The sequence below is a fragment of the Oncorhynchus masou genome, chromosome 24, assembly GCF_036934945.1.
Source record: "Oncorhynchus masou masou isolate Uvic2021 chromosome 24, UVic_Omas_1.1, whole genome shotgun sequence".
In the NCBI taxonomy this organism is placed as follows: Eukaryota; Metazoa; Chordata; class Actinopteri; order Salmoniformes; family Salmonidae; genus Oncorhynchus; species Oncorhynchus masou.
Genome location: NC_088235.1, coordinates 38,257,213 through 38,269,417, shown reverse-complemented (window position 1 = coordinate 38,269,417; position 12,205 = coordinate 38,257,213). Strand labels below are relative to the sequence as shown.

Genomic DNA, 12,205 nt, shown 5'->3' with positions numbered 1-12,205 from the left:
GCAATGCCTGCATCCACCTCGGTTGTAAAATGTGGCTGCCTACGTAGCCTACTGCATGCATGTTTGCAGCCGAGGCCCGAACATGCAGCCCAGAAACACAAGGCACACACTTAAAACAAGGTCTTCACACATGACAGATGGTGAGCGCTACATCTGCATTCATAATTATCTCAAACAAAACCAATCCAGTAAGTGTTTCTTCAACTCAGTGCTGAATTGACCGACAGCAGCCACATGTTGGGCAACTGACTGGGTTATTAATTATAGCACCAGAGCATCTCCCCTTCCATCCAACACTCTCCTCCACCCCAACTTGGTCTCATAGGCTAGATGTAACATAGTAACCTTAAATCTGGGAAAAACTGAAATTAGTGTGATATGTTACGTTTGGTATTGTTACATAAGTCCAAAGGTCACTTATGACAAAATTGAAAGTAGGATGCTTGGTCGGGGTGGTCGTATAAAGCGACTGTCTAGCAACCCAAAGGTTGCATGTTCAAAACACATCACGGACAACTTTTGCATTTTAGCAACTTTGCACGCTCTTATGACTTTTTAGCTACTTTGCCACTACTTAGCATGTTAGAAAACCCTTCCCATAACCCTAACCTTAACCGTAACCACTAGCCTAATTAATGTTAGCCCCCTAGCTAACGTCAGCCACCTAGTCACTGTCAGCCACAGCAATTTGGAATTCTTATTATATCATATGTTTTGCAAATTCGTAACATATTGTACGAATTGCAATTCGGAACATATCATACAAAATGGATGATGGACATCCACAAAGTAATGCGTACCATATGAAACGTAACATATCATACTAATTGGCGTGTCCCAGATTTCCGTTTACTTTGTTATGTCTACCCCTGCTTCTCCACACTCCCAATCCAATCTAAAGTGGTGCCTTCCCAATGCCTTCTCAGACACAGCAGCATACAATCAGTCACAAGAAACTCCCATGTAAACTTTAACTATAGTTGTTAGTAAACTCTTTCAAACATTCATTAGTGTCAAACAAAACAAGCATTTCATGAATTGATTTAGGAAGCAGCTTTACAGACAATATGCGTGTTTAAAATATAAATCGGCCATGTGATTTCTTTCGTAAATCAGTAGCCTAATGTAGAATAATTGGGATTCAGTCGACAAAGCAAACGAGGGCTGCCAAATTTGAATCATTGGTGTCAATCTATTACTGTCCAGGATGTGAGTAATTGTACAATAAAGAATCAGATTAAAACAGGCAATTACACTTGTTGTTAGTGCGTCTAAAATACCTTCCTTGCTTCTTTGATTCTTTGAGCATAAGTTTTAACTGCAACTGTGACTGGAGTCTCTGACAATTTTATGGGATTTCCTCTGGCACTGCCTATTATATAGGTCCTTGATGGCAGGAAGCTTGGCCCCAGTGATGTAATGGTCATTCAAACTACCCTCTGTAGCGCATTTCGGTCAGATGCAGAGCAGTTGCCATATGGGGACCCTCTCCTGAGGGGAAAAGGTTTTGTCATGCTGTTACGGTTTTCTTCTGGTGAAAGAGAGGCGGACCAAAATGCTGTGTGGTTAGTTTTGTACATCTTTAATAAAGATGAAAATACAACAATCTACAAAACAAGAAACATGGAAAACCCCAAACCAGTCCTATCTGGTGCCACAAAAACAAAGACAGGAACAATCACCCGCAAGAGACCTACAGAATATGGCTGCCTAAATATGGTTCCCAATCAGAGACAACGATAAACACCTGCCTCTGATTGAGAACCACTCTAGGCAACCATAGACTTACCTAGAGTACTACTCTAACCACAATACCATATCTACAAACAACCCCAGACAAAACAAACCACATAAATCCCCATGTCACACCCTGGCCTCACCAAAATACTAACGAAAACACAGAATACTAAGGCCAGGGCGTGACAGTACCCCCCCCCCCCAAAGGAGCGTACTCCCGGCCGCCACCTAAATCCATAAGGGAGGGTCTGGGTGGGCGTCTGTCCACGGTGGCGGCTCTGGCGCTGGACGTGGACCCCATTCCAACATAGTCTCTGTCCACCTCCTTCGCGTCCCTTGATTGGCGACCCTCGCCGCCGACCCAGGCCTACTAACCCCAACAAAGGGCCCACCTGGACTGAGGGGTGCCTCACGACTGAGGAAGCTCAGGACTGAGGGGAAGCTCAGGACTGAGGGGAAGCTCAGGACTGAGGGGAAGCTCAGGACTGAGAGGAAGCTCAGGCAGGTTGATCCTGGCTGACTGGCGGCTTCTGGCTAAATGGCGGATCCTGGCTGACTGGCGGATCTAACGGATCCTGGCAGACTGGCGGCTCTGGCAGATCCTGGCTGACTGGCGGATCCTGGCTGAATGGCGGATCCTGGCTGACTGGTGGATCTGACGGATCCTGGCAGACTGGCGGCTCCTGGCTGACTGGCGGCACAGGCGGCTCCTGGCTGACTGGCGACACTGGCGGCTCCTGGCTGACCGGCGGCACTGGCGGCTCCTGGTTGACTGGCGGCACTGGCGGCTCCTGGCTGACTGGCGGCACTGGCGGCTCCTTGCAGACTGGCGGCACTGGCGGCTCCTTGCAGACTGGCGGCACTGGCGGCTCCTTGCAGACTGGCGGCACTGGCGGCTCCTTGCAGACTGGCGGCGCTGGCGGCTCCTTGCAGACTGGCGGCACTGGCGGCGCTGGGCAGAATGGCGGCGCTGGGCAGACGGGTAGCTCAGACGGCTCTGGGCAGACGGGAAGCTCCGGCAACGCTGGAGAGGAAGGCTCCAGCAGCGCTGGACTGAGGGGCGGAAACTCCGGTAGCGCCGGACAGGTGGGAGCACCTGTGTTGATGGGACGGAGAGACAGCCTGGTGCGGGGTGCCGGCACAACCATAGACTTACCTAGAGTACTACTCTAACCACAATACCAACTACAAACAACCCCAGACAAAACTAACCACATAAATCCCCATGTCACACCCTGGCCTCACCAAAATACTAACGAAAACACAGAATACTAAGGCCAGGGCGTGACACATGCCCCGTTCACGACTGTCTTGGTATATTTGGACCATGATAGTTCGTTGATGATGTGGACACCAAGGAACTAGAAACTTTCGACCCGCTCCACTACAGCCCTGTCGATGTCAATGGGGGCATGTTCGGCCTGCCCTTTGTCTTGCTCTCCTTGAGGGAGAGGTTGTTGTCCTTGCACCACACTGCCAATTCTCTGACCTCCTCCATATGGACCGTCTCATCCTTGTCGGTGATCAGGCCTACCACTGTTGTGTCGTCAGAAAACTTAATGATGGTGTTGGAGTCGTGTTTGGCCACGCAGTCGTGGGTGAACAGGGAATACAGGAGGGGACTAAGTACACACCCCTGAGGGGCCGCAGTGTTAAGGATCAGCGTGGCAGACGTGTTGTTGCCTCCTCTTAGCACCTGGGCGCAGCCTGTCAGGAAGTCCAGGATCCAGTTGCAGAGGGAGGTGTTTAGTCCCAGAGTCAAATAAAATACAATTTTATTGGTCACATACACATGGTTAGCAGATGTTAATGCGAGTGTAGCGAAATGCTTGTGCTTCTAGTTCCGACAATGCAAGTCATCTAACAATTTCACAACAACTACCTTATACACACAAGTGTAAAGGAATGAATAAGAATATGTACATAGATATATGGGTGAGCGATGGCCGAACGGCATAGGCAAGATGCAGTAGATGGTATAGAGTACAGTATATACATATGAGATGAGTAAACATTATATAAAGTGGCATTGTTTAACCTCTTGAAACTCCCCATCCCGGATCCGGGATTGTGACTAAGCCTCAGGCTCATTAGCATAACGCAACGTTAACGATTTCTGAAAATCGCAAATAAAATTAAAATAATGCGTTTGCTCTCAAGCTTAGCCTTTTCTTAACAACACTGTCATCTCAGATTTTCAAAATATGCTTTTGAACCATAGAAATTGACTAATTTGTGTAAGAGTATGCAAAGCTAGCATAGCATTTTGTGTAGCATGTAGCACGCAACATTTTCACAAAAGCCAGATAACCAAATAAATAAAATCATTTACCTTTGAAGAGCTTCTGATGTTTTCAATGAGGAGACTCCCAGCCACATACCAAATGCGCAGTGTTTCCTGAAAGCGTCTGTGTGTAGGAGAAATCGTTCCGTTTTCTACATTGCGCCTGGCTACCGAAACGAACCGAAAATGCAGTCACCTACAACGTGAAACTTTTTCCGGATTAACTACATAATATCGACGAAACATGGCAAACGTTGTTTGGAATCAATCCTCAAGGTGTTTTTTCACATATCTCTTCATTGACATGCAGTTCGTGGAAGCTTGCTTCTCTCTCTGTGCCCCATGGAAAAATACTGGCAGGTGACTTTTGCGCACCAATTTCGGCGCAGGACACCGGGCGGACACGTGGTAAATGTGGTCTCTTATGGTCAATCTTCCAACGATCTGCCTACAAATACGTCACAATGCTGCAGACACCTTGGGGAAACGACAGAAAGGGCAGACTCATTCCTCTTGCGTTCACAGCCATATAAGGAGATCATATATATCCCATTTAGCAGACGCTTTTGTCCAAAGCGACTTACAAGTCGGCTGGGGCCACTACTTTTTACATATGGGTGGCCCTAGCGGGAATCGAACCCACGATGCTTGGCGTTGCAAGCGCCGTGCTCTACCGACTGAGCCACACAGAGCCTCAAAAATCCTTGTCATTTCCTGGATGCCAAGTCATCTTGGTTTTGCCTGAAGCTCACGTTAAAGGGCACGCACAGAGAAGATATTTGTATTTCTGGACACGTCAGAGTGTTTTCTTTCGAACAGTAGCAATTATATGCATAGTCGAGCATCTTTTTGTGACAAAATATCTTGTTTAAAACGGGAACGTTTTTCTTCCAAAAATGAAATAGCGCCACCATAAGTGTAAGAGGTTAAAGTGACTAGTGCATGTATTACATCCCATTTTTTATTGTTAAAGTGGCTAGAGATTTGAGTCAGTATGTTGGCAGCAGCCACTCAATGTTAGTGATTGCTGTTTAACAGTCTGATGGCCTTGAGATAGAAGCTGTTTTTCAGTCTCTCGGTCCCAGCTTTCAGTGTTGCTTGCCTCAAAGGCATTTGGCTCGTCTGGTAGGCTCGCGTCATTGAGAAGCTCGCGTCTTGGTTTCTCTTTCTAGTCCGTAATAGTTTTCAAGCCCTGCCACATCCAACGAGAGTCAGAGCTGGTGTAGTAGGATTCAATCTTAATCCGGTATTGACGCTTTGCTTGTTTGATGGATCGTCTGAGGGCATAGAGGGGTTTCTTATCAGCGTCCGGATTTGTATCCCGCTCCTTGAAAGCGGCAGCTCTAGCCTTTAGCTCGATGCGGATGTTGCCTGTAATCCATGGCTTCTGGTTTGGATATGTACATACAGTCACTGTGGGGATAACGTCATCGATGCACTTATTGATGAAGCCGATGACTGAGGTGGTGTATTCCTAGATGCCACTGGATGAATCCCGGAACTTATTCTAATCTGTGCTAGCAAATCAGTCCTGTAGTGTAGCATCCGCGTCATCTGACCACTACCGTATTGAGCGAGTTACTGGTACTTCCTGCTTTAGTTTTTGCTTGTAAGCAGGAATCAGAAGGATAGAATTATGGTCAGATTTGCCAAATGGAGGGCGGAGGAGAGCTTTGTATGCATCCCTGTGTGTGGAGTAAAGATGGTCAGATGCCGAGCAGTTGCTGCAACCGGTCAGGATGCTCTCGATGCTCTTGAGGTATTAAAATTGGTTGACAACTAGGCCTGTGATATCAAGCCAGAAAGATGGGTTTTAATGTAGTACATTATATGAAAAGTTATTCAGGGTGATCCCAGCTGTCATATTACAAATCAATATACTCTTGTTAGGGTGTCGGATTGGTTTCAGCCTTCAGAGTCTCCAAACTCATGAGTCTTCCTCACACGTATTGTGCAATACTTCTATTCGCATATGCTCAGAGGAGGAGCTTGCCCAGCTCTTCTGGCACCATTGAGTATAGCGAGTCTCTCTCTCCTGCACACTATCTGGAGGTGCAAGTCTTTTCTTCACCGGCTTCTCATATCTTTGGTAAGTAAGTCCCCGTTTAGGCCATATTATTCCTATGTCACTGAATTTTCTCTGTGTCTGTCAATGAAAAAAGTTGCCGATATGTGTGTCAACCGGTTTGGTTTGATATTGGCACAGTGACACATTACAGTAGCCTAATGTGTAAGTTTGCAACCATAGTTGTATTGTCAGTGTATTTCCATCAGATTTCCAAATAACTAGGCAAGTTTCTACTATAGGCTCAATATTTTATTGTAGGCTGGTATTATTATTGGCTGTAGATCTGATGACTTTTTCAATAATGTTTGGGATTATTTCATATTTATAATTTCTACAAACGTGGATTATTTCATTGATATTTCATTAGGGCTTCTGTAAAAAGAATCGTAATAATAACAGAACTTTTTAGAAGGACATTAGGCCAGGTCCTCATGCCACAAAGTCTATAAAAGGAACGTCATGGTTGAACTATCAAGCGTTGCTATTCCTGGACATGGTACTGATAAATCATGACAGATGCAGAGAGAGGAATGTTGTCTTGCTGACTTGGGCTATAGCATTATTCCAGTATAGTCCTACTATACCTACTGTTGTTTTAATTTATTTGATGGGTGGGGGGAGTTGGCAGTTTATAGTAATCATATTGACGTTGATTGCCTAACAAAATTGCTTTAAATTTGTATTAAATATAAATGTCAAAAATGCAACTAAGATAGAATAGGCCTTCACGTGGTTTGGGAATGTAATGCCCTTGTCACAATCCTCTCCAAATGTCAGAAGAAAAAAAAGGTTATATTTTCATTAACGTGTTGAACTTTGGTTAAAATATCCAAATTGCAGTATAAATGCATACAATTTTTTATTTATTATTCAGACAGCCTTATGTAGCCACTTCATTCCCTTATTCACAGTCTATTTGAATATATACTTTCTTAACACTTATTTTTCTAAAAACTGCATTGTTGGTTAAGGGCTTATAAGTAAGCATTTCACTATAAGGCCACCTGTTGTATTTGGCGCAAATTTGATTTGATTTATTCAACCACTTAGTCAATTATTCTACAACATACATTGTCAAATGGCAGCAGCAACATATCAGAAACATATATAACATGCATAAATGCAGTATGCAGTACTGCATAAATGCAGCATAAATGCAGTATTTCTTTACTTACCTATTGTTCACCTAATAGCTTTTTTTGCACCATTGGTTAGAGCCTGTAAGTAAACATTTCACTGTAACGTCTTCTACACCTGTTGTATTCGGCACACGTGACAAATAAACTTCGATTTGATTTGACTGATATTTTCTAAAAGCAGACCTACTTATAACCACAAATACAGGTAATACAGGTCAGATTTGCCTTCAATGTATTATTTACCATTTGGTGTTGCGATTGTGATTGTTAATATCAAAAGGTAGCTCTCTCTCTGTCATATTATTATTTTCTTTACAGTAGATCTGGGCTGTGGTCCTCTGCTGCAGACATGGCTCCCAAAAAGAACAAGACTGCCAAAAAAAACAAAGGGGATATCAATGAAATAACCATAATGGTCGAGGATAGCCCGATCAATAATATCAATGGGCTGAATACCTTGTTGGAGGGAGGAAACGGCTTCAGCTGCATCTCAAGTGAAGTCACTGACCCTGTTTATGCTCCTAATCTCTTGGAGGGTCTTACTACCATGAGGCAGGACAGTTTCCTCTGTGACCTGACCGTCTCCACCAAGTCAAAGTCCTTCGATGTCCACAAAGTTGTCATGGCCTCCTGCAGTGAGTACATTCAGAATATCTTAAAGAGCGATTCCGCCCTCACAAAGATCGACCTGAACGACCTTTCACCCACAGGCCTGGCCACAGCCATCACATACGCCTACTCAGGGAAACTAACCCTGTCGTTGTACAGCATTGGCAGCACCATCGCAGCAGCCATGTTGTTGCAGATCAACACCCTGGTGAAGATGTGCAGCGACTTCCTCATGCAGGAGCTCAGTGCGGAGAACTGCATGTACGTGGCCAACATCGCCGACACCTACAACCTCAAAGAAACAAAGCAGGCCACCCAGAAGTTCATGAGGGAGAACTTTATAGAGTTCTCTGAGATGGAGCAGTTCCTGAAGCTCACTTACGAGCAGATCAACGACTTCCTCAGTGATGATTCCCTGCAGTTGCCCTCTGAGATTACAGCCTTTCAGATAGCCATGAAGTGGTTGGACTTCAACGAGAAGAGGCTGAAATACGCCCCAGATCTTCTGACCAACATCCGCTTCGGGACCATCTCAGCCATGGACCTGGTCAACCATGTCCAGAGTGTGCCCAGAATGATGCAGGACCCCGAGTGCCATCGTCTTCTAGTGGACGCAATGAATTACCACCTGCTACCCTACCAGCAGAACATTCTGCAGTCCCGCAGAACAAAGGTACGTGGTGGCATCCGGGTCATGCTGACAGTGGGTGGACGACCGGCCTTGACGGAGAAGTCTCTCAGCAAAGAGGTCCTCTACAGGGATGATGACGATGTATGGAATAGGCTCACAGAGATGCCAGCCAAGAGCTTCAATCAGTGTGTGGCAGTCCTGGATTGCTTCCTTTATGTTGCTGGTGGTGAAGACCAGAATGATGCCAGGAACCAGGCTAAACATGCTGTCAGCAACTTCTGCAGGTGAGGATTTGATTCTATGTAAGCTTATTCTATTGTAAATGTATTTTCTCTGCTCTTAAAGTATGGCCGATATTACACAGACCATGATAGGCTATTGTACTGTACATTCAATTGTGTATTGAATAATACTATGTATCTAATAGATTTTTTGGGGCAATTAGGTATGATCCTCGATTCAACACCTGGATTCATTTGACCAACATGATCCAGAAGCGCACCCACTTCAGTCTCAACACTTTCAATGGCCTCTTGTTCGCTATTGGTGGTCGTAACTCTGATGGATGTCAGGCTTCAATGGAGTGCTACGTGCCCTCCACGAACCAATGGCAGATGAAAGCCCCCATGGAAATCCCCCGGTGCTGCCACGCCAGCTCCGTCATTGATGGTAAAATCCTTGTTAGCGGTGGTTACATCAACAATGCGTACTCCAGGGCTGTGTGCAGCTATGATCCTTCCACTGATGTGTGGCAGGATAAGAACAGTTTGAGCTCCCCTAGAGGCTGGCATTCCGCTGCTACAGTCGGAGAACGGGCTTACGTGATTGGTGGCAGCCAGCTGGGTGGCCGTGGAGAGAGGGTGGATGTCTTAGCTGTTGAGTGTTTCAACCCTCACAATGGGCAGTGGAGCTACTCTGCCCCCCTGAACACAGGAGTGAGCACTGCTGGTATCGTCAGCATGAATAATAAGATCTATCTTCTTGGAGGCTGGAACGAGATTGAGAAGAAGTACAAGAAATGCATCCAGGTGTATAACCCTGACCTCAATGAATGGACTGAGGACGATGAGTTGCCAGAGGCTACAGTTGGCATCTCATGCTGTGTCGTTACCATACCCACACGCAAAACACGAGAGTCCAGGTCCAGCTCAGTTTTATCTGCGCCAGTCAGCATATAGAGTCTGGTAGGTCATTTGAAAAGTAGTTTACTTGCGAATGGAAGCAAGACCAAAAATTCTCTAGCCAGTTAATTTCAGAAAATCCTTTATGGCTTTCAATGCAGAAAGTGATCATCCCTACTTAAGGTCAGAAAAGAAGTGACAACATACAAATTTCGCGCATGCAACTAATCCGGAATTGAATCAGATATATTCAAACTGTTTTCATTACTTTTATTAAGGCTTTAATGTGTGACAATTCAGGAAGTTGTTTTGTGTTGTGAGACTAATTAAAATCTTCTGTTATGATGGGAACATTTATTTTATTTTGGGGCCTATTCAGCCATAATAGTTGAATGAGCCTATACTCCCCCAACCATAGCTGTTATTCCCAATATAATACTTATTTGATGGTATATATGCTAATAATAACAGCATTATTTGTACAATACACATACACATGCCCATATATTGAACCCTTATTATAATGTCACTATCATTATTTTCCAGTAACATAAAGCTAAATACACTGTATATAGTATAAACAAAGACTGGACATATGATGATGGAATACTGTATACTTAAAACATCATATACAGGTATACAACTGTGAAATAACATTTCAAACTTGAAAAGAAAATGTCTCTGAAATTAGATCAAGGCAGAAGGTACAGGAATTACTCTGTTGCTGGATTAATAAATCATGAAGAAATGATATATTGTACCTACCAGGAGTAGGTGCTTTTGGTTAGTATTTGTTGATTCTTTTACTTGAGCATTTAACACACTACACAGTACAGTTATGTGAATTGGGATGAATTTGATCACTCTTTTGAGATCTGCCTGCATAGCAGGAAATGCAGATGAGCTTAGTGAAACCCATAAATTCACTGAAAACCCATACTATAACACATGGTTATATTAACAGCACTTTCATGTAGACTACTTTTGGCCAGCTAATAGCCTAACCACTGATCAAGCAACATTGTGGACTAAACATTCAAATCCTGTTGCTGCAGGATTATTTTGCTGTGACAATATAGGTCAAATTATGATCCTATGTACTGTCTGGGAGAATGTAGTTATGATGAGGGTTGAATGGGGTCAAAAATGAATTTGACAGTGGTCAAATATGTTTTGTAAAAAAAATGGTGAATACTGGAACATTAAGCTATTAGCCTGAGCTGTTAAGGGTGTGGGCACTCTGCAACAGTGCCTCTTAATTTCTCTGAAAGCTCATAATTTGTCTTGTTCTTATGTTTACATTTTTAAAAGGTGCCCTCACTTGTAGGTGAAGCTGATTGTCTCGTCATACTGTACTACTATGGCTGACTCTGTAAAACAACACCTTTCACTGCACCTATAGCCCTTTTCTTCAAGGCTATACACCACTAGAAAAAAAACGACATAAATATTGTCTGAACTTGACTATTTCTCTGTTATTTATACAAAGCTATAATTTACTGTCATATATGCAAACACATATTTCATTTTACCTTTGATATGAGTTTGCTAACTTTCATGAGGCCACAGAAGCCAGGTCATTTCATTTGTATGCATGCATCTACAAAAAAGTTATTCATCATCAATCAGTATAATAACTGTACATGAGTAGTTTATTTAGTTTGACCTGTTCAATGGAACCAAGGGAATAGTCTAATTAAATGAGTGAGCTAAATCAAGCACACCTCAAATACTTTCTATATTTGAAAGTATATTACATGTATTTGACCCAGGTCTGCAGAACAGGTCTGAGCTCACTTGGCCTATTTGCAGTAAATCCCATGGCGGTGAGACATATTTGCCTATGAACTTGAGTAATCATATATGAGCCACCTTATTTCATGGTCTAACTCCACACATTGTTGAATCGTTGTGACTATCAGGTTCAAACCTCATGTAGAGAAGAAGTACAAGTAGTAGACTACAGAGGGCGACATTTTCAGTCCTCTTCACAGTGTCGAAGTGTGCAAAAACAATTTTAGCCCTGTAACTTGCAGCATCAATAATACAGATAATCTCAAAACCAACACCTGTGAGTTGTCAGTAAAAAATTACAGATCTAAGGTTAACAGTGTGTATATGTGATACAGTAACATCAGCAATGTAAATCACTCTAAATGGCAATATGACTTACTCATTATTCCATCAAGTTTGCTTGCCCCGTTTTGCCTGATGGTCACTCTGACAGAGCTTTAGAGTTCCTCTGTGGAGATGGGAGACCCTTCCAGAAGGACAACCATCTCTGCAGCACTCCACCAATCAGGCCTTTATGGTAGTGGTCAGACGGAAGCCACTCCTCAGACTGGAGCGAAAATTCAACCTTCCAACAGGACAACAACCCAAAGTACACAACCAAGACAACGCATGAGTGGCTTTGGGACAAGTCTCTGAATGTCCTTGAGTGGCCCAGCCAGAGCCTGGGGACTTGAACCCGATCGAACATCTCTGAAGAGACCTGAAAATAGCTGTGCAGCAACGCTCCCCATCCAACCTGACAGAGCTTGAGAGGATCTGCAGAAAAGAAAGGGATAAACTCCCTAAATGCAGGTGTGCCAAGATTGTAGCATCTACCCAAGA

The 12,205-nt window shown here is 43.9% G+C and overlaps 1 protein-coding gene across 3 annotated transcripts; it reads left to right on the top strand.

The window, feature by feature from the left end:
• Nucleotides 1–6,009: 6,009 nt before the first annotated feature.
• On the top strand, nucleotides 6,010–9,940 carry LOC135512144 (kelch-like protein 31). Of its 3 annotated transcripts, XM_064933851.1 has the most exons (4): nucleotides 6,010–6,110; nucleotides 7,547–7,863; nucleotides 7,939–8,752; nucleotides 8,914–9,940. In XM_064933851.1, exons 2-4 carry the CDS (start codon nucleotides 7,578–7,580, stop codon nucleotides 9,644–9,646), a joined length of 1,833 nt encoding a protein of 610 aa, XP_064789923.1. In that variant the 5' UTR covers nucleotides 6,010–6,110; nucleotides 7,547–7,577; the 3' UTR covers nucleotides 9,647–9,940. The 3 variants fall into 3 exon arrangements, with proteins under 3 accessions (XP_064789923.1, XP_064789922.1, XP_064789921.1); XM_064933850.1 differs by having other exon boundaries at nucleotides 7,550–8,752; XM_064933849.1 differs by having other exon boundaries at nucleotides 7,547–8,752.
• Nucleotides 9,941–12,205: the final 2,265 nt, after the last annotated feature.